The sequence below is a fragment of the Zosterops lateralis genome (assembly GCF_965231275.1).
Source record: "Zosterops lateralis genome assembly, chromosome: 6".
Taxonomy (NCBI): domain Eukaryota; kingdom Metazoa; phylum Chordata; class Aves; order Passeriformes; family Zosteropidae; genus Zosterops; species Zosterops lateralis.
This window is the reverse complement of record NC_139761.1, coordinates 36,982,180-36,995,544: the sequence shown is the minus strand read 5'-3', so window position 1 is coordinate 36,995,544 and position 13,365 is coordinate 36,982,180. Positions and strand designations below refer to the sequence as shown.

The window sequence follows — 13,365 nt, the reverse complement described above, 5'->3', positions numbered from 1 at the left end:
CCATGAAACAACTTTATTCTGTCAATTTTGGAAGAAGATCAAGAAGTAGAACTGCTGAGAAGTTATTACAAGTAAACTACTGTACACCAGCCCCAGCCTCCTTCAGCATTTTGGAGTCATCAGGGAGACTCCAGCAGGGCTGCCCAGTCCCACTCACCATGTAGTGCCAGACAAGCCAGTCAGGTAGGTGGCACAGTCCAAGACATTGAGCTTCTTGAGCCCCCTCAGGCTGCCATAGAGTGCAGTCAAGGATCTCATCCCTCCTCCCGTGGTCATGATGGCCACCACCGGGGTCTGTGGGACAGCATGGGGACAGAAAGGGCCAGTGTCATACGACTGCTGCACCTGACCCAGCCCTCAGCAGAGATCTCCTGATACATACAGCCTGACACCACCATGTGTACTCCAGCACAGGCTTCTTTCTAAATTATTTCTACTGAAATAAACCCTACCATTTATTTTATAAAGGTATATAACAGGAATAGAAGCAATGACCATTTTTGCTCAGATATCTGACACTTGTCTCCAGTGTGTTCAACATAGATATTTGGCATGAAACAAATGAAAATGCATTAATTCAAACCAAACAAGACAGTAAGCGAGAACAAAAATCAATTGAAAAATCAGAAATTAAAAAAGAAATCTCACAGGTTGAAGAGAGGAAGGACTATCAACAAGGATAACAATAATAGGGTAAAGAGTGTGGAAGAAGCCATTCCTATTTAAGGAGTATCTGATCTGGCTTCCAAGGAAGGTGTAACAGGAAAAGGGTTAAACTCAGGATAGCAACTGCAAAGGACACAAACAGTAAGGTGAATTTAGAGGTATGGGGCAGTATTGGAGGTATACATAGTATACATATGTTTTAAAATGAAGGAAAGATCAGAAAAAAAATTAACTGTGAAGAAAAAAAGGTTTATTATGCCATTATGCTCTCACTGCAAAGCACTGGTGAGATGTTTTAAATGTTTTTCCTACAGACCTCATGGTCCAGGAGATCCTGTTCCAGCTGCAGAACATTCTTCAGAGCAGGAATAATGTAATTCTTCCTTTTGCAGAGAAAGTCTTGCTCCTGTACGCAGAGGTCAAATCCTAAACGCACATCAAGGCGGTCTGGGCTGAAGCAGAGATCAGGAAAAAAGAATATTCCATTTTATTGTTGGTAGACAAGCTCAGAGTTCCCAATGCAATAAAATGAACCAAATCCACAAAATACTACATTTACACAAGGCCCCTTTTCTACACTCCCAAGCAAGTATATAATACTGCATGAAAGAAGGACAGAAAAAACTACTGATAATTTTTAAGCAGCTATCAAAATAAAACCAGAGGAAAGATATTCCTGCAACTAATTTCTGAGATTTCTGCTATCTGGATTCTCTCATATTTTACTGAACTAAGAGCCATAGGAAAAACTTCTCATACTTTCTTGAATTAGGCAGAAATTTTTTCTACTTCATAATCAACAGCACCAGGTGATTGGCTGTGCTCTTGCCCAGTGTTAAAGACTGTGCTGAGCATAACACTGGCTAGCAAAATTGACTTCTAATATTATTTTTTCTATTTTTTGCATATTTTTTCACTATTCATGTCTCACTATGGGTTATCTAAATGTATTATACTACACTGCATGCAGTTGCTTCCAGCTCATGTGAATCCCACATGACCTAGTCAAACCACCTACAGTCCTACTGTGAGTGCCTCCTCCCCATTAAAGAACCTAGGGTGAGATGAGTTCAGCTAAGTAAAAGTTAACTTCCAAGAGTGGACAAGTCTCTTACCAGTCTTCTGCCTTTGCATATAAACCGAATCTTTTATCCTGGAAAGCAAGAATGTGAACAATGTGAGTGCTGACAACCTGCTTCTTCCCTGCAGCCTGAGGCAGAATTTTATCTTATGCCATCCTAGCAATGTGGGTACAAATCAGGAACTCTGAATAATCAGGAGGCTGAATAATCCAACAGCCTATGCAAAATGACTGTAGTGTTTTACTGAAAGGAAAGTTGTTCAATAATTTTGAATGTTTTCTAGCCAATATAACATCTGAGGATAACTGCTGTCTACAGAGTAATGATAATGTATACCTTACCCACCCCTACTAACAGTACCTCTTAGGCAGCCAGCTGGGCCTATGATTCTAACAGCAGCATTTGTTCCCCCTTTCTGTGGCTTATACCCCCCAACAGTCATGACCCTTTCATTCTACACAGATTTTTTTTTTAACCATGAGTCTAAAAGTGCTTTGTAAAGCATGGTCAGCATCAGCTGGAGTCTGATGCTACCTTAGTCAGTTCAGGTGCCCTGCTGGTGCGGGAAGGGAAGGAGCAGAGCTACAACATCAAGTGTGAAGTAAGATCAGGATGGAGTAGCAAGATGTCCCACATCTATTCAAACAGAACAAGGCATAACCCAGCCTAATTGCTGAAAGACCTACTAGTGTTAGGCTGTGGTATTTTTGTCTGCAGGCTTTCATTGTCAGAAAGTGCCATGGTAATCATCACGGGGATGTAGACTTTCACATCCAGCTTTCTCAGCCTTTCCCACAAAAAAGCAGGCACTCACCTCTGCTAAGATCATGTTTTCTCCACTTGGAATAGAATGAAGTTCCACATTTGGAGAGCCTGTATCATACACACATGCGTGCTGAAAAGTACAAAAAAACCCAGGTTTATATTGTAAGGAATGTTACTCTCTGCCCACAATGCAAATTGATGTTACTATTTATGGTGTCTGATATTTTACATGCCATTATTGTGTTTTTTAAAGCTCAGTTGTAACATACTGAGGAGGGAGGTCGTTTCTTCCTTGGTAGTGTAACATCCAGCATTGGCTGCTTGTATCTGGCATAGTGGAATTTGGCAGGAGAGGAGGAGCTGAAGACCAGATTAGATCCCAGCACAATGTCCTGGGTGCCTTCGTAAGAGCCTCGCACTTTAAAGGAAAATGCTTTTTCTAAGGAAATGACACAAAAGCAGACACAGATTAGTTTTCTCATCAAAACTGGTAATTGGTAAAAATTCTTACAGAGTCTATCATATGGCTGTTGTCATGTTTTGGATTTGTTGGGGTTTTTTAATTCTTACAATAAGCACATTGCATTCATAACATTAGCACATCAGTTAAAAATAGCTGATGGAGAAATAACCTTACTTGATTTCTTCTCCTTTTTCTTTTTCTCAACCACTTGAACTTCTAAGCAGCAGATTTTGCGAGACTGTAAGAGATGTGAACATAAAATACTTCATGGTGGGGAATTTTTCAATATGACATTCTGTTTCCTAGTCTAAACAGGACACAACCAGGGCAAGGCAGAAGTGCACTGTGGATGAACAAGGCTTGCAGAAGGGAGAAGATGAGGACAAAGTGAAAAACAGTACTTTCAGGATCTCAGAGATGTGAGGATTGTTTTAAACACAATTCACGAGCAAGCAAAGATAATAAACGAGAAAATGTCAGGGATGGGAAGTCCCTGCGTAAAAAGCACAGTTTTGAATGTGGGAAATTATATGTGCATGGGACAGGACAAATCCTCTCATTTCAGCAATATGGGAATGTGGGAGGAGTGATGTCTAAGGAAGAATTCACTGCTGCACTGATATCTCAGACCTAAACCACTTCCATGTGTTTCCTTTGCAACAGCGAAGGGGTGTTGGGATGGGGGATTTCCATGCTGTTCCAGCCACAGCTGTGCCATTCACAAGAATGTGTCATGATGAAGTGGGAAATGGCAACATTTCAATGCTGGCTGTCTCAGTCAAGGGTTATGTTGTCCTGATGATTGTGAGTCAAGTGAAACACATGTGGCAACAGGACAAGACAGGTGATGAAATACAACACTCACCACTACCACTCCATTAGTAATGATGGTTTCAGGAGGGCCTGAACTAGGAAACAGAAAGAAAAATGCATTTACAATAACGCATTAAAATTACAGTATAGTTTATGAGCCCCACCCTTCTCCTGGTTTTCCTCTTGCATATTTTTACATGCATATTGGATTTGAAAAAAAAGTCCCAGGAAACTCGTTGTACAAGTTTCCTCACTCTACTATGTCAAGGCACAATTGTCATCCTACTGGCTCATCCAGTCCTGGAGCTCAGCAAAAAAAAAAAAGCCAAAGGTGCTCTGAGGCCAAACCATGTAGCGATTTTATGCTGAGTCCCAAGTTGAGGCCAAGGATGGTTTCACAGAATCCAATTTTTTAAATCACACTTTGTTGGACAATGGAATAATAAAGGCTCTGGATCAGAATTCCAGTGCATTATTCCATATTGTGTTTTGAAGGGAGGTGGACCCTCTTGCCTATCTCAAACACAAGTGCATAACAAACCAGCAACATTCTGGCCTTAAATAATATTCACTATATTAGATAAAGAAAAGTTTTCAGGGTGTTCTCCCTGTTTGTGGGAGTTCGTGAGAAGTTCATGGAAGGTCATCCTGGCATCCATCAATTTGTTGACAAAGCTCATAGCACAGATTCCTTGGGAATGAGGCATTCAGAACAATCAGACTAGATGCCTCTGAATTTCTGTTTCTTTTTATTCCTGGTAATGTTGCATTTCATGCTTACTCACATATTATCCAAGGCAAATCCCACCTCCAACTCCTCTTGTCTCTGGAAAATAAAGAAAGGAAAATTATTTTGGTACTAGTTTACTGGCAGTTCTCATGATGCAAGTTCTCATTCTCACAATCTGGATATGCATGCACTGTTTATGACCAGCAGAGCATTTAAAATAGAGGCAAACACCACCTCACATCTGTGTATCTTGAGCCTCAAGATTCTCTACTGATAGGAAGCTTGTGGATGGCTTTCATAGCAGTTTTTAACACAAATTTTTTGGCTTGCCTGCTTCTTCTGGGGCCTACAGGACAGACCTAGGAGGATATGTTGTCTCATTCTGAGTCTGCCAACTCAGACCTGCTGAAGCAGAGAGTGAAAGCCTTCTGGTGTCAGGAAGAGAAATGGTGACATGCAAAGCAGTTATGGAAGAGGAAAACCTCTTTGTCTGGCAACAAGTTGAGGGCTTTGGGAAAGAGGTAAATCTGACATGAAGGTCTGGTCTGTGAAGTGGTGAATAATCCTCAGGGGAAAGAAAGCACAGGCAAGAGGAAAACAAAAGTGGAGATAGAAGGGATGATGAACAGTGAAGTGAGATCATGCTGTAGGCTACTTAGTTGCTCAAATTACCCACTGAATTAAAGACACCAAAAAGTTAATAATATAGGACAAAATAGTTTACGAAGGCTTGAAGAGTATGAGCTCTAACTGGTGTAGCTGTGCAAACACAAAAAGAAATGGCTTGGATACAGCCAAGCCACTGTAAGCACTCAAAGTGATCAGCTGGGTTACAACCAGCCAAGGTTTTAATTTCAGCAGAGTTTAGTGGAAGTCCACACACTGCTCCTTTGGCATTTTGCAAGGAATAAAACTGTCAAATAAGGCATTTAAAGACAATGAAGTGCAGTGTGGAGCTTGTGTGTGTGTAGATAAGGTAATTCCTCAACTGAGTGGCACATGACAGATGCGCAAGAAACCCGAAGTGAACTGGAAAAGGAGAATGATAGACAGGACATACTGGGAGATGGGATGTACAACTTGCAGTCTCCCTGGACGTTCAAGATAGGATTATTCCTTGCTGCCAAGCTGAGTGGCATGACTCAGACTTTATTTAAACCCCCACGCCACATTCCATAATTAGCAACTAGTTTGGTTTGACATTTAGTTCTGATCACAAAGTTTTTACTTCCTAATGAATAGGTTTGTCATAATAGGTTATGACAAAAACATCAGGTACTGGCATATAGACACCCTTCTTGACCCTCGATGGGGGCAGGCTCAGCAAAGTGACAATTTTGCCAATACACATGAAATTTCTGAGCTTCTGTGGTCAACACCAAACCCTTCAGTGTGCCTACAGATCCAGGTGTGAAGAGGTTTTCCCATATCAGAGTGAAAAATACCTTATTTTTATGTGGCTAGGCAGCTGACAGACAAGAAGGAAAAAAGGCAAAATTTTACAAATAACATTTTAGACAGAAAAGCTAACAAACATATTCTTGCCATGCTATTCCATTTCTTATTTTGGACCTCACCTGAGAATCACACTTGAAGTGCATGAAGACTTCCTCTCCCAGGGAAAGTTTGGCTATGTCAAAGTACACTGTGAAGAGGTGGTCATCCTGAGTAACCACGTCCTTATCATAGAGTGCCAGCTCCAGCACATTCTGGAAAGGAAGGAAAGGACTTTAGAAATGTGTCAGGTTTTATTCAAAGCAGGAGATCCTGGGGACGACTGTTTCAGTCAGCTGTTGTGACAAGTCGGAGGACATAAAGAAAAAGAACAGGAAGGGAAGGAAGTAGAGAGGAAATCAACTCCATGTCAGCACCTATGAGGTGGAAAAAGAGGAAATCATGGACATTTCAAATGGCATATTTTTCCTATGGCTGAGAGACACAATTGACTTTCATGGCATGCAAAACCATCATGAGGGTATGAGTTATTCTCACATCTTTCTGCATATTTCCTTGTCTTTTGAGAAGATGGCTTATGTCCCTTTGCAAAAGGATAAAACCTCTCAGTAGTTCCCTTGGTCAGTTACCAGATAAGTCCCAGTTCAGTACCTTGACCTGACTCTGGATCCTGAAGTAGAAGGTTTCATTCCAGACTGGATCTTTGCAATTCTTGATGGCTTTAGTCTGAAATTTGTCATTTGAAGCAGTTGGCAGCCACAGGCTCACATAGCAATCAGTCTGGCTCACTGTATTAAAAATACAAACACATCTGAAATGAGCATTTGCTCTGGAAGAAAGAATTAATTGAGCAAAAAGAAGTTTTGCTTTCAAAGAGATATACCATGACACAAAAGGGCATATTTGTTCAACGTACAACAATAGAACTTAGGTAGGAGGAATGGAAAAAAAGGAAGGGTGACATGACTCTTCTCTGAATAAATGTGATTAGAAATATAATAAATACATTCAATATGAAGAGTTTTCTCCTCCTTCTATGTCATCAAACAATCAATTTACCCAAGGATAAAAAAATCCAGGACAAATGCAGCAAGCACTAAGGAAACAAAGTGGTATCTTCTCTTTTAGCCAAACAGAACATGAAGAAAAAGCTTTCTAATTTCTGCATAAGTAAAGATACAATCTTCTATTATATTTTGGTTCCAGGCCAGCAGAAGAGAGAGGAGCTACAAAATGTAACAACACCTGATGGGCTTTTATCTGGGAATACTGGAACACAGAGAATTAGGGTATGGTAGTTTAGATTACTTAGCATTGAGAAAACTTTGAATACAAGCTAAATTTGAGACAAGTCTTCTCATCTTTCAGTATTTACTCAATTAGTGCAACCATTTTGTATTCTTGGTTACATAAATATACACCAGTGGAAAACATGGGCTATCTTTCCACATTTTTTACTTTCAACAAATTGCAGAGCTTTTACTGCTCCCTTTGGGGACACAGAGAAATGTGTGTGATAGGCACAGCTGTGACCTTATGGAGCTACCTGTGCACAGAACAAGGACTGATGCGGAGAAGAGCAACACACACTATGTTCACTGCTGGAACCAGCACACCACCAACAAAACTTTCTCCATTCATGGAATGTGGTTGTGTGTGATTGAGTTTTCTGAAGTTCTGTATGGTTTTTGTTATGTTTTATATTTGTTTAGAAATGGTTTGTTCCTGACACCCTTTCCTCTTACCCTCTGATGGCCTTCTGCCTGAGTGATGCTCTGTCAATCACTCTGTTAGATCTGGAAGATTCGGAGGAGAAAGCCATGGGATTTGTTTTGGGAACAGCGCAACACCTTTTCTTTTGTTCTGCTAATTTCCCCTGTTCTGGGTTACACCCTCCCTTGCTAGCTATTGGTTCTGGGTTCCCCTCTCCTGGGGAACACCTACTCAGGTAAAAAGGGGCCACCCAAGGCCGAGAGCCCGTCTGTTGCACAAGGTTTGGCCAGGACAAGAAAAAAGCCTGGTAAACCCAAGCAAGAGTCTACTTTCTTTCTTCCATGCCTTCGACCACGCTCCAGCCAGGAATTCCAGACCTGTCGAAAACTCCATAATATCACCTCAGGGCAAAAGCTAGCTGGTGGGCAGCCATGGAGCAGTGATAATGGAAGAAATCTAGAAAGCACCTATTCTTGGAGCAGGACTAGCTACTAGCCCATGGAGAGGAGAGGGACCTCCATGAGCTCCTCTGTGGAGCACTACAGATACTTACAGACATCTGCCTGGTGGATATTTCTTGCTCTTATGACTCTTACGGTCAGTAAGTAACACAGAGAGGATTCTATCTGCAGGGAAAAAACCAAACATACAAAAGACAGGAATGAATGCTGAAATTAGGTAGCATATTTAGAAGACAGAAGTGATCAAGAGAGATAAACACTCAAACTAGGAATGCTTTATCTGATTTTTCTATTTGAATATGAAATGGCCAATACATTTATTTTCCTGTTAATATCTAAATAATGTACTAGACCGAAATACTTTTCTTCTGGAGCATGACATGAGAATTTATCTTATTAGAGCATTTATTTGTTTCTTATCTAAAATCTGGCTGTACAAAGTGCTAAGTTTCAGTCCCAGCTTGGAAGAAGGTTTGTTTTTTAAATTTCCAGGGTAGAAAATGAAGACATGTTTTAGACCTTTTTCAAGTGATAAAATTATTATTGTGGTGATCACCTTCTATCCAGTCATTACATATATTCAGTCTCCTGGGCTATGAAATATGATTTTCCCATACTCCTGCTCTTTTAATTGTACAGTACTCCGCAGAGTTAAATTCTGACCTCTGACCCCCAAACTGATTTTAAGATCTGAGAAAGAAATCACTTTCCCTTACACTTCCACTGTGCTACTTACTATGCATGAGTTTTTTGTTTACAGGGATATAGCTGCCCTCTTGAGCTAAGGTCACCTCTGACTTTCTCTCGTGAGAAATATCTCTCTAGTTTTGAAGTATGCAAACTCTTCACATCTCAACCTTCTTTGCACTGTTTTGCCAAAGAAGCATAAACAGTGTTTTACACCTTATGAGAAACTCTTGTTTTTACTTGTGGCTTCTCCCTTTCATATTAGCCCATGTTCCTAATCTCATGCATGATTTCTTGGCCTCATATATTGTTGTTCTGATCTCATATTGGAGATACGAGTTCATATCTCCTTTCTCTTTACCATAAAATAAACAAATAAATAACTTCCACATAACTAACTATTTCTACCATCATGGAGAGGGGGGGAAAGACACAACATGCTGGATATAAATCCACAGGAAAATTTTACTCCAAAAGACCTAAAAGGCACTTAGCATAACTACAGGGCCATGGACAGGTAAAGATTTCACCTATACTGTAAAATTACTCTAAAAGACCATTGCCAGCCCTGAAGCAGCATTAGCATGACACTGGCCTCATTAGAGGCACTGAGAAAGAAGTATGACATGGGTACTGCAGGAAAGGAGAGCAAGACTTTTAGCTGGACTGTCTGAGCAGAACAATTTGGTATGTACTGTGTTAATAATGTCCATTCATAAAGAGTGAAGTGCATCAGTGTCCATAGGCTTAATGGAATATATGTCCATGTGAAGTCCCTCCAAATGTTTTAAACTGAGTGCATCAATGCAGGCAGCCAGGGCTAATGAATACATGTTGTTGAGACTGAGGGCAGTTAGCAAGTAGGCTAATGAAGAAAGAGGTAAAATCAGCCTCCAAGTAGCCAAAGTATCCTGCTGTAGGGTGTGCTGATCAAGGGTGTCAGACCACTGGTAAGGGTCGCAAGAGTAGCTGTGGATCAGACTACCAAGGGCACTTGAATTAATGTCTAAAGCCTACCTCCTAAAGACACAGAAAGGCAGGTACAGAAAGTGCTCAGTAATTACAGAACAAATAACTGATGCTGCCAGTGGCTGGCTTTGAGAAGGCAATTCCTGGAAGGGCTCAACTCAGTTTCATGGATCAGATCCCCTGGAGCCACCTTTGTGGTGATCCCAATGTGCCAAGAAGGCAGCACAGGTTGAACAAAATACTCCGGCATGTGGATGTGCCCTGTCATGACCAAGGAGCCTTGGCTTAGACATCACAGAGCTATAAATAACAAGTGACCAAAATCCTGTCGGCTTTGTGAGTTTTGCCTAAAAAATTTGAGATGTTTGGTGTGTTTTGAAACTGCTGCAAGCCCTGAAGTGTAGAGAGCTGTATTGCAGGGTGTATTTTCTCATCTTTGGGTTTTCCATTCAGCTAATCAGGAAAAGGTTGGCTGTTCCTTAAACTGTGAGCACAACACCTGTTGCTCAGCAACTGTACTCATCACAAAACAGAACAAGGGAGAGTTCCGAATAATTGCTAAATGGCCTCAAACTACAGAGAGGAAATGTAAAAATATTTTCCAGCACATCTAGTCCTCTCATTTCCTAGAGAAGAGATTTCATGTCTGAGGGCTCCTGAAAATCTATTAGTTTTAACTAGAGGCCAGAAGAGGGGTTAATTCAGGAAATCAGGTGTTGAAAATCCACTTTAAGATTCTGCCATACTACTGTGAGAATAAATGGCAACATTTCCCAGGTCTTGCTATCTACGCTGGCAGGAAACTTATCTTTGTGCTTTAGTGAGATGTGTAGAGAAAGCCTATTGAAAGCCATCCTTTTAAAGATACTAGTCTTGTTTAAACAGAGATTGTTCTCCATGTGCCAAGGACAGGAAGCCACACTAGGAATTTAACATGAAGCAAGACTATCTAAGTGGAATGATCAAAGTGATAAGCGAGGCAGTGTCTCATGGAGGGAACTCAACGGGCTACAGTAGCTAATTAAATTGTTTGGCAGATGCTGAACCGTGTTTTCACCCAGCCTCCACCCAGCAGGAAAGTCCCCTTTACAGTTTCCTTCTGAAATTCTCCTTTGTGGTACCTTTGTAAGAGAAGTCCACTGTTTCCCATCAGGATTCAGCTGCATAGTTCCGTCTCCCTGTTGAGAGGTTTGAGTGATCAGCTCCTGGAAGAAGAAGACCCAACGTTATCCCTGGAAAAAACATCTTTTCTCTTAAAGGCAATCCTGTGGGAACGGAGAACTTCAGAGCCACAGAGACAGGGAGCCCATGGTCAGTGCTGGCTGTAGAGCCTTGGCAAGAACTGGGGTTTCCCGCAGTGCCCGGTGCCCCTGCCTGGGCTGTGCTTGCCCCACTAAGCCTGAGCAGACGTATAGCACCCAGGTAAGGTCCGCCCTTCATGACACATGGGGAGGGGAAGCAGCTCCTGGCCCTGGCTGTTAAAGGAACAGTAAACCTGTCTCCCACAAACACACCCAGTCATTAATCTTTCACCTTGAAGTACACCTCTGTGTTATTTAATACTTATTCTAAAGTTGCATATATGATGTGTCTCAAATTAATAAAACTCCTAAATAAATTAATTAATTAAACTCCCTTGTAAATAAGCTCTTACAAGTAGTTTTCATTTTCTTCCTGTAGTTTACCATAACTTTTAAAGTTTCAACATTGAGGTCTTGAAGCCTTGACTTTCTTCATCCTGCATAGAGTCATTATAGACAATGGCAGGTCAAGAAAGCCCTTTCATCTTTGCACTACATGCAGCACAACCATTTGAGATCCCAAATGCCTTGCTCTGCTCTGCACCCTTCTTACCTGAGACAAAATGCCATCTTGGTCCATCGTGGTTGTGGTCATGCACACGTCCAGTGTTATCTGTGGCAATGCAATCTCACATCTCCTAGCTTCCACAGACACCAATAGTTCAAATGTCCCAGATGCAGCTGAGCAACTATTTTATAAACTGACTCAGAGCCCCACCTCTGACTGGTTTCTTAAAACCAGTTACTCCCCTCCCATTTTGTTATGGCAGGAAGCTGAATCCTGTGGTCAAAAGTAGGAAAAAATTCCTTTGTGTATATTGCCGAGGGAAGTATTGTGTTTGAGTCACTTAGTTCTACACTGGCCAATGGCAGGTTTAAAACTAAACATAAGAGAAGGATGCCCTTTTACCAGAGCACTGAATTTCCAACTTAGCAAGACCTCAAAGCCCACAGAAATACACACTCTGCAATAAGATACAGCAACAGTACATAAATTGAATTTAGGTTATCTGTGACAGTGAGCAGTTACAATAAAACAGCTAATGAGAAAAAAAAAAAAAAAAAAAAAAAAAAAAAAAAAAAAAAAAAAAAAAAAAAAGGAGAGACAACACTATTGCTCTCAGACTAATCTGGATATTGCAAGAAACAGTTTAAGGCTTTCTGAACCACATGTCCCTACAATCCCAGGTCTAAGCATGCAGAGCAGCACACTCATGGTGGTTTATATTTACTCAGCCAAGGTCCAGCAGGGCTGGGTCTCTCCTCAAGTCATTGTATTCCTTCCCTCTCCTTTCCTATGGCTTGTTATTATTATTTTTGTGTTTAGATGTAGAGTCCTGAAGCAATGACTTTCCTTAGCTTAGCTCCACACCCATGAATACTTCTGCACCATTTTTCAGCTCAGAGTGACTCTGGCTGCAAACTAGCTGCATTTAAATGCCTGTGTCTGATGCAATGAAACCTGCCAGCCAGATGCAAAACTCAGCCCTGACCTCACACTGCCCTCTCCAAAGTCCTTGGCACACCTGTGACACTGGGGCAGGACACCTGCCCCTGTCCACACACAGCTGACTGCTGTGCCATTGCAACTGGCACAGATCACTGGAAGAGGATTAGAAAAGGCAGCCAAAGACTGTTGCATCATCATCAGGTCATAACAGATCAAACCTTCTGGGGAAAGGGATTCTTTTGGCTTCCATGCTCCCCCAGTACATCATCTCTGAGTAAGAAGATGCTCATTGCCTGAGCATTCTTGAGCTTACTGGTCAAACATTGCCACCAGCCAGCACAGATCCCCTTTGCACATTCCCATGCAAAAAAATATCAACAGTCATCACAGGTAACTTGCTAGAATAATTTTTTTCCATAGGGTACAGTATTTTGTGACACCATGAAGGGATATGTCTACACAACAAGGCATGTTTCCACTGTGTGCCAGCTCAACGCTGTAGCTTGATGAAATGCATTTTTCATCAGGTCGCAGAAAATTGGCAGCATTGGCATCTGTCAGTCATGCTTAAAGACAGTGCTTTACTATGACATCTCCTTGCAGGGCAAAACTATTAACCATACTGTCCACCAGGACTGGGCCTCTGAGGCTTTCACTTTCACAGTACCAGTGGCCAAAAAACTCTCCTTTTCATGGACAGCATTTACAATCCACATCAGAGACAGCCCTTGCACGAGGGAGGGACCATGGCTCACTCTGTACTCCTGCAATCTGTCTCTGAGACATTCCTTTATCCACGATGCTCACAGC

The 13,365-nt window shown here is 41.5% G+C and overlaps 1 protein-coding gene across 1 annotated transcript in view; it reads right to left on the bottom strand.

Moving 5' to 3' along the window:
- Positions 1–11,685, bottom strand: part of LOC310910154 (uncharacterized protein) — a gene marked incomplete at its 5' end in the record, with an annotated part of 60,348 nt that extends 48,663 nt beyond the window's left edge. The window contains 13 exons of the mRNA XM_083862611.1: positions 158–294; positions 983–1,118; positions 1,782–1,819; positions 2,563–2,643; positions 2,783–2,952; positions 3,151–3,214; positions 3,842–3,884; positions 4,575–4,615; positions 6,097–6,228; positions 6,626–6,762; positions 8,241–8,313; positions 10,926–11,009; positions 11,659–11,685. Coding sequence (XP_083718737.1) covers positions 158–294; positions 983–1,118; positions 1,782–1,819; positions 2,563–2,643; positions 2,783–2,952; positions 3,151–3,214; positions 3,842–3,884; positions 4,575–4,615; positions 6,097–6,228; positions 6,626–6,762; positions 8,241–8,313; positions 10,926–11,009; positions 11,659–11,685 — 1,163 coding nt within the window. The remainder of the gene's footprint in view (positions 1–157; positions 295–982; positions 1,119–1,781; positions 1,820–2,562; positions 2,644–2,782; positions 2,953–3,150; positions 3,215–3,841; positions 3,885–4,574; positions 4,616–6,096; positions 6,229–6,625; positions 6,763–8,240; positions 8,314–10,925; positions 11,010–11,658) is intronic.
- Between the last annotated feature and the right edge of the window lie 1,680 nt (positions 11,686–13,365).